Source organism: Delphinapterus leucas, chromosome 18 (genome assembly GCF_059928025.1).
Source record: "Delphinapterus leucas isolate spDelLeu-1000000601 "Yukka" chromosome 18, BTC_Dleu_Yukka2, whole genome shotgun sequence".
NCBI classification, from domain to species: Eukaryota; Metazoa; Chordata; class Mammalia; order Artiodactyla; family Monodontidae; genus Delphinapterus; species Delphinapterus leucas.
In genome coordinates, this window is record NC_143146.1 from 70,320,780 (window position 1) to 70,333,974 (window position 13,195).

The following is a 13,195-nucleotide window of genomic DNA, read 5'->3' on the forward strand; positions in this document are numbered from 1 at the left end:
TTTTTATGTTTTACATGATAATAGTTTGTCCTTTAAGTTTTCTTTCTCCTAAACCAGCCCATTCCTAATCCCATAATCTTTCTTTTCTTTTCTTTAATTTTTATTTTGTGTCAGAGTATAGTTGATTAACAATGATGTGTTAGTTACAGGTGTAGAGCAAAGTGGTGAATCCCATAATCTTTCTTCCAATGTTGTTTTAAAACCTTTGGTGTTTTTCAGCTGTAAATGTTCTCTCACATCTTTATATTACTTTTTAACTGATATTAAATTATTAAGTGATATTAAGTTGCAAGACTCAAAGCTAAATATTAGTATTCAGCAAGGTCTTTATTGCATTACCTTTAGTGAGATAAGAATATGATTTCTATTTATTTGTACTAACAGTGCTGTTTACATTTAAATGGGTATTACCATGCTTTATTTTGTGTAACACATATGTATGTTTGTATATATTTGTTCATCCTAACTAAATATGATGTAGTAGGAATATGCTAACTCATGTTTGTGTGTCAGTGTATATATATTTATTTATATCAATACATACACACATTTCCATTATTCACTATTTTCATATATTTTTTGTTTCAGAGTAGTACTTCTTAGTATTTGGGCTTACTTTTCCAAGCATTTTATTATGTAAATTGACATTTTGAAATAGTAAAGGATTTAATTTTGTGACAGGTAGGTATATACTGTGTGTCCCTTTCCCTTTGTCCTTATAAAACTTTACTCAGAAATAATAGTACTGTAAATCTATAGTATTTGAACAGTAGCCAGTTTATTTCGAGGATGTAGAGAATTGCCTTCGGAAGATACAGATTATGAGGAAACATGTTCATGATAGTAAGTCTAAAATAAATTTCCAGATTTTATTACAGATTCAACTTATCCCCTAGTACTTCTGAATAGTAAATAATCATGCAGAGATTGTTAATCATTGCTGATTATTTTTTAAAATTATAAGTGCTTATTGAGGCAGGGAAATTAACATTCTGGAAGACTTTTTTTTTTTTCTTTTTTTGCCGCACTGTGTGGCATGTGGGATCTCAGTTCCCTGATCAGGGATTGAACCCGCGCCCCCTGCCTTGGAAGCATGGAGTCTTAACCAGTGGATCACCAGGGAAGTCCCTAATGTTTTTTTTTTTTTTTAAGACAAAGTAAATTAAAAGTTCCCCCAAGTATTGTGGCTAATTTTATTGTATTTTTTGAACAATAACAGAATAGAGGAATGAATATGCAATAAAAGATACCAGAATCACTATTATAAGTCATTGCTTGATGTTAAAAATCTGAAAAAATATGAAATTTACCAAGTCAGGATTTTTCATCAAAATCTTTTCTTCTATTCAGATATATTCTTTTTTTAAATTTAGGTATATTCTTAATGGAATAGTTCCCCCAGCTGCTACCTGCCATTCTGAGTTGGTCTCCATCACAAAGAATAAAATGGGCATTACTCATCATATTCAACTAAGGTGAACATTTTAGTTAAACAGAATATATTGATAGCTTCTAGTTTGATTCAGAAAGATTAACTTGTTTTTTCATAGGCTTTCATAACTTGTTTTTTCATAGCCTTGTTTTTTCATAGGAGAAGTGAAAAATCACTTCTTTTTGATAAGTAAATTTATAGTTTTCTATATGTCATAATACTGCTAATAAAAATATTTGTGTGGTAATTAAGTTGAACTTTTGATACTGCTTTTTACATTGATAATCTTTCAGTATTCACCTTTCTGAAAAAAAATGTTAGCTTTTTAATATTTTAATGTCCGTTTTAAAGTAAGATTGTTTACAAAAGATTGGGTTGTATTTTGTTGGTGGTATGATAGGGTGGATTTAACTATTTGAAGTTTGCTTATCTCTTGCCTAATTAATATAGGTTATGAAATTTTCCAGTTTTATATATTGGTGAGTTTTGAAAGAGTTCATGATTTCAAAGGATATAAAATATTTATTTTGACCATAATTGAGTTTTTGTTATTGTAGAAATGTCTGGTTTTCTGAGCCTGGTTTTCTAAGTATTTATAAAGAAAATTGGTGGTGTTCTCTGAAGAAATGCATTTGTTCATGTATTATATTAGTATTGGGTTGGCCAAAAAGTTCGTTCAGGTTTTTCTGGGATAGCTTACAGAAAAACCGGAACGAACTTTTTGGCCAACCCAGTACCTTGACCAGATAGGTTTACTAGCCTTTATTGAAGTTTTACGTAGTATTGTAACATGAATGCAATAACTGAGAATTCAGTTATTAGGGCTGGAGTGTTTTTGTGTGTGTTTGTCTGCAACCCATATAAATAGAGTAATGCCTCTTAGTCTGGAATCATAACAAAGTATTACTTAGTTTTGTTACAATGAGCATTCAGAATAAACATTTGGTGGCAGCAGAACAGCAGATCCAGTTAGCTGTTTATAGAGTTAAATTTTGTAGATTACAATTTATAAATAATTTTTTCTCATTACAATTGCTGTAATATTTTCTCATTACAATTTGCTGTAATTTTTGTGAAAGGAGAGGGATTAATGGGTATATTCTTTGGTGATGGTTGTCTTTCTTTACAATTTAAATAAGATTGGCATACCAATTTTTATTTTATTTTTTGAATTAAGGTATTATTAAAACAATTGGTTTCCCTGTATGTATGCCAGATTTTCTCCTTAAAATATCCTTAGGATTGCAGGAAGTAGTATTAAGTTCATTGAAATAGATTCTGAAAGAGGAGTAATTTGGTGATTGTCCTGTGTGTCTTTTTTATTCCTTTTTTTTTTACTTTGCTAAGCAGCATTTAAATAATTCAGTTGATTCAAATTGCCAAGGTCTCAAGTCTAAAAAATACTCAATTTTGCATGGTTTGTAAATTTCAGAGCAAACCTTGAAAAGTTTATAATTATGATTTTTGCAACTAAAATCAGAAAACTTGTAATAGAATGGTTATACTTTACATTCAATATCTTTATGTAGACTGCACTGAATGGCATAATTTTTGTCATAGAATATACGTGTGTGTAAACTCAATTTTGAATGTATCTCCTATGGAAATTCTTAATACATTGTTGCTGTCAAATTATGCACAGGAACAAGGGGAAAGAGTAGCAAAAAAAACTCTGAAAAGAGAGCCTCAAGAGTAAATAGTTATTTTTGAAGCTAGGACTGTGTTTGGAGAGTTTTGACTTTTTGGTATCTTTAATAGAAGTTTATTTTAGTCATTTAAATTAGAAATAATCTTTTTCTTTCCTTTCCTCCTAACAAATTTTGTTAAGCCATACTGTGACCCCTAATCTTAGAACTAGACACAATCACATTAACAAGCAGGTGAATGACTGAAGACTTCATCGGGGAGTGTTGTCTAGTTGTTAATATTCCCATATTGTTTTTTAAATTGGACTGTTTGTAAATTAATGGGAAGATTGAGATGTTTTGAGATGACCTATTGGGCTTTTTGCCTCTCAACTTTATTGGTAACTAAGGGGAAAAAAGTTAAAATAGTTAAAATTGTGTTCAAGTTCAGTACAGTCCATTAAAATACACTTTATTTGGATTTTTTTTTTTTTTTGCAGTTTCAACTGTATTCTCAGATAGGACATGTAAAATTAAAGTTGTACCCTACAACTAGTAATTACAATAATCACACAGCTTTGTTAGTGTCTCTTCAGTTGTAATTCTGGACTCTTCAGTTTTTTTAGTATATCAAAATGAAAGAAAATTTGATTTGGGGGAGGTTTGTGGGTTCTTTCTCTTCTTTTATTCTTCTTTCTTTTTTATTCTTTCTTAATAGTATTAGAAATCATGTTGCTTTCTTGTTTCTATCAGTCTTTTCCTGTACATGTTTTCTTTTTCTTATGTGCATTTTCTGTTCAGCTATCCTCATGTTAACTTCATAACATTTTTAATGAAGATGATGGGATGGTAAGTTACTGTCAAAAATGGTGATAACTTTTTTCCCTCCTGTGTTCCACTGAACTCATGTTTCCTTATGAACCTTATTTAATCATGTTAAACTTATAGGTCACAGCTTTGCAGTTTCCTGACCCTGTGGTATAGGTAGAACTTTGATATGAAAATACTTGGAAAGATTTATATAGTTTTTTAGTCTATCAGTGTTACTCATTGGTTAGGAATCCCATAAACATGGCGTAGTACTTGGATGTATGTATTTGAGAAAAAATTCTTTTACAATACTCAGGCCTCATGCTGATAGACTAGTTGATAAATAGTAGTTGGAAATTCACTGTTATGGAATTCACTGTTATGTCATGATTCTCTAATCTGCCATTCTTAAAGAACTGAATGCTTTTGAAGGAAAGCTGATACCTAATTTGAGTTCAGCTTTTACAAGTGATTCTTCATTTCTCCAGTGCTGCTACAATGAGGAATAGGAATTTAACAGCAACAAGCCTTAATTTAATAATACTTATTTAAGTAGCTGCCATTTAGTTAATGCCTGTCAGTGCCAGGCCCTATTCTAAATGTGATTTATTACAGTTTCTAATTTTTTTATAACGACTGTACAGTCTCAATATTTTTATAAAGAGGAAACAAAAACTAACACAGTTTAAGCAATTTATCCTATGAACATAATATCTCTAGGGAGCAATGTTAACTGGGATTCAAATATAGTTCAGACATATTCCTCACCATATCCCATTTTATCTTTTAAACCACATTTTATCTTTGGTTAAGTTATTATTAATTTAGGGTGTTTTTTTTTTTTCAAGGTAGGAAAGAAATTCCAGTGGAGAGTTGAGTGCATCTTTATGGTACCTTTGAATTTATAGGGTTAGAGGTATGTTGACTTACTAGTGAAGCTGAGTGAAGAAATCTGTAAGTGGCCATTTATTTAGAATGTTTAATTGAAGTCAAGATTGAAAGCTAGGATGTCATTTACCGTATAAACGTTTTCTATAAAATATACATTGATAATTGATAATCATATTTCAGCAACATCTTTTCAATTGAAGTTTTACATATGCTGTTGTGCTTTAATGTCTACCTTTTATTTTAATATCTCCTGATTTTAATTAGCACTTGAAATGTGTAGTATTCAGTGAATGGATTGTTAAATTATATAAGCTGTTTGTTTTGATGATTAATTTTGAGACAGTATTTCCTAAACAGATCAACACTATTTGTAAATGGTCTTAGTGTATTTTTCTTTTAATGTCCACTTATTACTTAAGTGTGCTAGCAGTAGCTGTTATGGAAATTACATCAGTTTTCTGATTTTCTGAAGAATTAAGGATTTTTTCCTTTTGTAATAATTAGCATCCTTTCTCTTTTATGTTGTTTAAATTAATTTTCTAAAATTAAAGAACAGTAAAGGAGCCAGTTACTTAAGTTTGCTGTATAAATAAAATATTGAATTAATTTGATTCTGCAAGGAAAACCTTTAAGTACAGAATGAAGAATTCTTACTGTTGACTATTTGCCTTATTTTGTTTTAGTTAACTTAAAAAATAGAAAGGCTGGATCTTGTTTGGTTTTTCATAATTCCTTGAGAAATTAAAATTCCTAGTTTGTGGCTTTTTTCATTATTGTTTCTAAATGTGAAATCAGAGGTGGAATTTTTGTTAGAATGGGGAAGAAATAACATTGATTTCATAAGTAGATTAAGATAGATTTTGGTTCACAAAACTGGAAAGCAGTACGTCATGGGATTGAGATTATTGGAATAGTGTATAATGTAACACTGGCAAAGATGTGGTTAAAATATTTCATTTTGAATATAAGTAAATTGAAGTATTTACAGGAAACGTGTTAGGAGGCCTGGGCTAGACATTTTGAATTAATTAAAAAGTAGTGAGAAAAAGAATTTTTTTTTAATTCTGGGGAATGATAGGAAAGAAATTGTTAAAGCTAGAAGACTAGTGGTCTCAAAAGTGATATTTCTCCCTCCCCATCTTCCCTTTGCTGTGTAAAGACTAGTAGAGCCCAGGTATTACATTAAGAAAGATTATCTTGTACCCTTAAAGGCCATGAAAACATGGTCTTCCTTGTCTTGTGTTTGGAGCTTTGTCCTTTAATGAGTCCATAAATATTGGTTGAATATTAGTCCTAGTCTTCTGAGAATAGTCAACAACCTCTTGAAATTAAGGACCCATTCATCTAAATAGAGCAACTTTATAGGGCAGTTTGTAATTTAGGAAACATGGAAATATAGAGTGTGAATTAGTTGTGTTTGATACTTGCTAGGAGAGAGAGTGTCCAGGCAGAGAGGAAGGCTTATCCATTTAACTTGTTGTAGCTAACACCATCAGAGACTTGTTTTGAGGTTTTTGAACCTCACTAGTAGTCCTTAGAATTGTTGTTTATGATCAAAAAATTAAATATGTTTATGATCAAAAAAAATTTTTTTAATTAAAATAGAATACAAATAAGTAGAGCAACCTTGAGACTTTTGATTTTCTATTTCTTTTAGGGTCATTTAGAGCTTATTTTCTTATTTTTTGCTTTAATACTTCTATTCTTACTCTTAACTTTCCCCATGAGATTTCATCATTTCTCACTTGGACGTAGTGGTCTCCCCACTTTTATCTTTGCCACCCTATAATTTTATCCACAGAATAACTAGAGAAAACTATAATTAAAAATTTTTTTTTTTACCATAAATTACATCCCTCCAAGGGACTTCCCTGGTGGTGCAGTGGTTAAGAATCCGCCTGCCAATGCAGGAGTCACGGGTTCGAGCCCTGGTCCGGGAAGATCCCACATGCTGCGGAGCAGCTAAGCCCGTGCGCCACAACTACTGAGCCTGCGCTTTAGAGCCCGCGAGCCACAACTGCTGAGCCTATGTGCCACAACTACTGAAGCCCGTGCGCCTAGAGCCCGTGCTCTGCAACAAGAGAAGCCACTGCAATGAGAAGCCCATGCACTGCAACTAAGAGCAGACCCCGCTCGCCGCAACTAGAGAAAGCCCGTGCACAGCAACAAAGACCCAACGCAGCCAAAAAATAAATAAATTTATTAAAAAAAAAATTACATCCCTCCCTGCTTAATTAAACTATACGTGATCTGGCCCTTGGCTTCTTCCCTGACCCTGTCTTGTACCCCTCTCCTCTTCATTTACTACATTTCATCTATACTAGTCTTTTTGTCTGTTCTTCAGATATGCTAAGCTTATTCTTGCTTTAAGTGCTAGCTGTTTTTTTTGCTCTGTATTTTTTCTGTTCTTCCTATGCCTAGCATAGTTCTCAACATTCAGGTTTCACCTCACATGTCACCTCCACAGAGAACCTTCCCTGACTATTCCAATCTAAAATAAAGTAACCCCATCCCTGTCACTCTGTTACATTGTCCTGTTTTGTTTTCATCATAGTAGCTATTAGTAGTTGAAGTTATCTTTTTTAATACTGATTTGTTGGGAGTCTTTTGAAGTAGAATATAAGTTCCATGAGAACCTGTTTATTTTGTTCTTAGCTCTATCCACAGAACCTAAAGCAGTGCCTGTAATACTGTAGGAGCTAAAAAATATGGACTGAATGATTTTATACCCATTGCTTCTATTAATAGTATTACTCCCCAAATGTGTTTTCTTCTTAAAGCTGTCCTCTGCTCTCCAGCCTATATACTTAACTGCCTACCTGACTTTTCTACTTTTAAGCCTGAAAAGTTGAACCTGTGATCTTCTCTCTTGTCTATGGAACTCCAGGATTTTTTTTTGCATAGCAAATGGATCTACCATCTATCTATTTTTGCACACCAGATACTTGAGAGTCTTCTTTGATCCCTTCTTTCCCCCTTCATATTGTCCATCAACTGGGGTCTTTGAATTTTGCCACTTAATTACCTCTTGAATCTCTCCATTTTTGACTGCCATCTTTCTAGTTTGAATTATCATCTCTTCCTGAGACCGGGGTCCCCACATCAGTACTTGCTCTGTTCTAGACCTTTTTCTCCACAATCTAACAAGACTGAAGTATAATGTACATATTAAAGAGTGCTTAAGTTATAAGTGTATATAGCTCAACAAATATTCATGAAGTGAACATATCCATGTAACCAGAATCCTGCTCAAGAAGTAGAACATTACCAGCAAATTAGAAACCTCAGTGCCCCCTCCTTTCCAAAGTGATCTTTGTAAAAGGAAAATATGGTCATGCATAAAACCTTTCAGGTGCTTCCCATTGCTGTTAGAATAAAGACCAAAAACCATAATGTGGTTGATGTGGCCCCTGCTTTCCTATCCAACCTCATGTTTTGTTACTCTTCCTACTTTCTGTTTTCCAGCCTTACTGGCCACCTCTCAGTTCCTTGAATGTGCTGTTTGTTCCTTCTTCCTGGAAAGTTCTGTGTGCACACACCCCTTCCATACTCATCCTTCAGATTTGAGCTCTTCAAGGAAACCCAAATTTTTGGACATAGCAGGCTTGGTGAGGTCCAAAATATATATATTATATGCTCTCATGTACTTTTTCTTTATTAATTTGTATGAGTGTATGATTATTTCCCCTCCCTTCATTTTTAAGCACCATGTGTCAGAGGTTGTTACCATTGTATGGTCATCAGCACAATGAAAAAGCAGTATTCAGTATTCATACAACAAGTGAATATGGGTAGTCTCAGCTTATTCTGGGCTGAATTGTGTTCCCTCAAAATTTCATGTGTTGAAATCCTAACCCCCAGTATTTATGATGTGACTATTGTTAGGATATAGGACCTTTAAAGAGGTAATTAAGGTAAAATGAGGTCATGTGATTGAACCCTAACCCAATATGATGGTGTCCTTACAAGAAGAGGTGATTAGGACACACACAAAAAGGGAAGACCTTGTGACAACACTGGATGAAGACAGCCATCTACAAGCCAGAGAGAGAGGCTTTTGAAGAAACCTACCCTGCTGACATCTTGATCTTGGACTTCTAACCTCCAGAATTGTGAGAAAGTTAATTTCTGTTGTTTAAGCCACCCAGAATGTGATACTTTGTAGCTTTGGCAAACACAGATTTTGGTACTGGGAAGTGGGATGCTACTCTAACAAATACCTAAAAATGAAAAAGTGGCTTTAGAACTGGGTATGGTAGAGGCTGGAAGAGATTTGAGCTTCATGTTAGAAAAAGCCAAGGTTGCCTTCAGTGATTGTAGGTAGAAATATGGACGTTAAAGGTGATTCTGGTGAGGGTTCTGGGGCGGTCAATAAGGCTTCTGTCACTTTAGAGATAGACCTATATGATCATGAACAGAGTTTGGTAGAAATATGAAAAGGGTGCTTCTGGTAAGGTCTCAGATGGAAATGAGCATGTTATTGGAAACTGGAGGAAAGGCAGTCATGTTATAAAGTGGCAAAAAACTTGGCTAAATCGTGTTTCAGAGGTTTGTGGAAAATAGAACTGGTAAGTGATAAATTTGGATATTTGAGATTTCTAGGCAAAGTGTTAAAGCCATGGCCTGGTTTCTCCTTGCTACTTATAGTAAAATGCAAGAGGACAGAGATAATTGAAGAATCGTTAAGCAAATTGGAACCAGAAACTTGAAGATTTGGCAGTTCTCAGCCTATGCATGTTGCAAAAAATTAGAAAGTATGTTCTGGAGACAACATCAAGGCAGTTGCTAGACAACCATTTGCTAAAGGGCGTATGGGCATGTGACTTATGGATTCATTAAACTAACTCAGCAAGACCAGAGATGGGGATATGGCAGCAGAAACACTGCCAGCTTGGACTGAAAGAGACAGGACAGGATGATGAAGGAAGGCTGTCAGACTTCTGAGATTCTACAAGACAAGTCACTAGAGCTATCTGTGGTGATCTGGCGTAAGCATATGTTGTCCTCCAAGAAAAGAATAGAATGACCCTGAAGGCAATTCAGAGGTTGGCAGGGTTGCCATTGCCACCATGGGATCACAGCCCCAAGCCTGAGGGAGTGAGGCTACCACCTTGGTCAGCCTGGAAGGCAGGGCCTCTAGCCCAGTGGGCCCAGAGAACACAGCATGGAGCCAAAGATTATTATTTATTATTTATTATTAAAGATTATTCTTCAGCCTTAAAATATAATGGAATTTGCCTTATTGTAAACTTGCTTGGGACCCATCATCCCTTCTTTCTGATTTTTCCCTTTTGGAATGGGAATGCCTATCCCACCATTATATTTTGAAAGCAGGTAAGTTGTCTAGAGTCACAGGTTCACAGCTGGAGAGGAATTTTGCCTCAGGATGAATCATATCTCAAGTTCACCCATACCTGGTTTAAATGGTATTTAGATAAGATTTTTGGACTTGATGCTAGAATGGGTTAAGACTTTGCAGGCTGTTGGAATGGGGTGAATGTATTTTGCATGTAAGAAGGACATTAATTGGGGGGCGCAGGAGAGTGGAGTGTTAATGGGCTGAATTATGTCTCCTCAAAATTTGTATGTTGAGGTCCTAACCCTCAGTACCTCAGAATGTAACTGTATTTGAAGATAGCACCTTTAACGAGGTAATTAAGATCATATGGATGGACTCTAATCCAATATGACTGGTGTCCTTATAAGAAGAGAAGATTAGGACACAGACATACACAAAGGGAAGACCTATGAAGACACTGGCGGAAGAAGACCATCTACCAGCCAAGGAGAGATACCTTAGAAGAAACCAACGCTGCAGACACCTTGACCTCAGACTTCTAGAATTGTGAGAAAATAAACTTGTTTAAGCCACCCCGTCTGTACTTTGTCACAGCCCTAGGAAACTAATGCGCAGCTATGATACTAGCTAGTTGAGAGGGACTTGTGAGCCATTTCCTTCTTTCTTCTGCAGTTCCTTTATGTGTAAAGTGAGGGCATTTGACTGGATCAGTGGTTCTTAATTTTTAATTTAATTCAAAGCTTTCTGAAAATGGAATGTGTTTCATTAAGAAATGTATAGTGGGTCGCCTGACACTGTGAGTTGTTCACAGCGCAACCGAGTTCCGTGTTTCAGACTATACCTTTGAGGTACCTCAGATTGTCATGAAGAGCAGAAACCACTTGTAGTAGAGCACAGAGTGTTATTTTATTTTTATTATTATTATTTTTTAGTTGCGCCGGGTCTTGGTTCCAGAAGGTGGGCTCCTTAGTTGTGGCACACGAACTCTTAGTTACGGCATGCATGTGGGATCTAGTTCCCTGACCAGGGATCAAACCCTGGCCCCCTGCATTGGAGTGCAGTCTTATCCACTGCGCCACCAGGGAAGTCCCTAGAGCACAGAATTTTAAATTCCAGAATTTGAAGAAAAGTTGTAGTTCTTGCAACTTGGGCAAGTCACTTAATTTTCTGAAACTTTTCCCTGTCATTAAATGAGAATACCTTCTCAACCGATAACAGGGTTATTGGATGGATTAAGTGAGCTGAGTAGGTTAGAATTTCAGCTGAAGTAACTCATGTGCTGGCCTTGAAATTCTGTTATTTTGTCTGCCTTTTGATGATTTCACCTCTTTATACACTAGGAATGGGCAGAGAAGGAAACACCAACTGGTTGATTTTTATACTAGTTAGAAATGCTAGGAGAGATCTAGAAGGATAAAGCTTGATTTTTTGGTTATTAAATTTATCAAAGATACTCATATTCCTTATTAGCATAAGCAGTCAGGAATTAAGCTGTGTAATACCTCAAAACAATTTGTGATAATGCATGTGCTTTTTTGTCATGAATACTGACACTGTTTTTTCACCTGAGTGGTATGGGCTGTTGGTATGATCAAGTCAATTTGATATTCTCATTTTTAGTGACAAATTTGGTATGATTAGTTTCACAGAGCAGACCACACGAACCCATTTCTTTAAAAGAAAAAACATTTTTTTTTGTTTTAACGTCAGGTGTAATAAAAGTAAGGAGCCTTTCCCCACCACTCTTGGTTTTCACAAAAACATTTTTCCTCTTGTTTTTCATCATGACTTCTATGTAATGTTCACGTGACAGTATGATATCGGCTTACCTGTAGTTATGTGACACTGTTAGTTAATTGCACCCTAGGCTTCTATGAAATGAGTCATTTAAGATGGGAACATCAGTTTAAGTGGATGTCAGCTTTCTATTTTTGTAGTAGTTAGGGAAGTGACAGAGGTATCACAAGATTCAGTAGAAAAAGGGGAAGAAGGCATATGGTGGAGGGTCAGAGAAGTAGTTTGTAATATTTTAAAGTATAATTACTAGTGTCTCATCTGTTTATTATTTTATTTTAATAAATTTATTTTTATTTAATTTTGGCTGTGTTGGGTCTTCGTTGCTGCACGCAGGCTTTCTCTAGTTGCGGCGAGCAGGGGCTACTGTTCGTTGCGGTGCGCGGGCTCCTCATTGCGGTGGCTTCTCGTTGCGGAGCACAGGCTCTAGGTGAACGGGCTTCAGTAGTTGTGGCTCGCGGGCTCTAGAACGCAGGCTCAGTAGTTGTGGCGCACGGGCTTATTTGCTCTGGGGCATGTGGGATCTTCCCGGACCAGGGCCCGAACCCATGTACCCTGCATTGACAGGCGGATTCATAACCACTGTGCCACCAGGGAAGCCCTGTTTATTATTTTAAGTGATAGTATTCTAAATTTTTAATAACATTCTTCTTGAATCACTTTTTAGATTATTTTTTACTCTTACAGTGACGTAGAAGAAATTATTATATTTAAAAACAACTTAACTATAGAAGAATGAGGTTCTCTGGAGGCAGTATAGATAGCAGGCAATGGAGAAAGGAAATAAGAAAAAGCAGCTAATCAGGTTTTAATTGGTTAAATAATTGGCTGTTGAGACTTTCTAAGTAAGGTGTTGATAAACTGCTGTGGTGTGGAAGTAATGTGGAAGGTTCAAGAAATGGTGTTTGGTCATATGAATTCTCCCCTTACAGGAGCTGCATTAGACCTGCTGAAGGCACAGAGCCTATAGTAGGTCTCCAGGACAGAAATTCAGGTGAGCATCTTGCCCAGGGCGGTTAAAAAGAGCCATAGTAGGTCTTAACTAAAAGTTGCAGAAAACACCAGAGATTCTGCTGAGGACACAGTATATTCAGTCCACAAATATAAAAGAAAAACATAGTAAACTGGGAGACAAAAAGAGTCAGGGGCCAGGATCTGAAATGGAACTGAGTAAATAAGGTTAGGTACGTACAGGGATGTTACTAGGCCATTGCCATGAGTGGTATGGAAATACTAGAGGCTTGCTTTACTGGTTGTTACACTGTATCATTTCTTGGTGGGGGATGGACTGATTTTAAGGTACAATATTGTACTAAAAGGTTCCTGTTTGCCTTTCCTACCTTG

The 13,195-nt window shown here is 35.5% G+C and overlaps 1 protein-coding gene across 2 annotated transcripts in view; it reads left to right on the plus strand.

Moving 5' to 3' along the window:
• The window catches only part of N4BP2L2 (NEDD4 binding protein 2 like 2), a 63,889-nt gene that overhangs the window by 17,168 nt on the left and 33,526 nt on the right, over positions 1 to 13,195 (plus strand). Inside the window, exon 7 of one of the 2 annotated variants that reach the window (XM_022574616.3) lies at positions 1,374 to 1,475. The exons of the other annotated variant lie outside the window; for it this stretch is intronic. Within the exon in view, the coding sequence (XP_022430324.2) occupies positions 1,374 to 1,475 (102 nt within the window). The remainder of the gene's footprint in view (positions 1 to 1,373; positions 1,476 to 13,195) is intronic. 2 annotated transcript variants of the gene reach the window in all.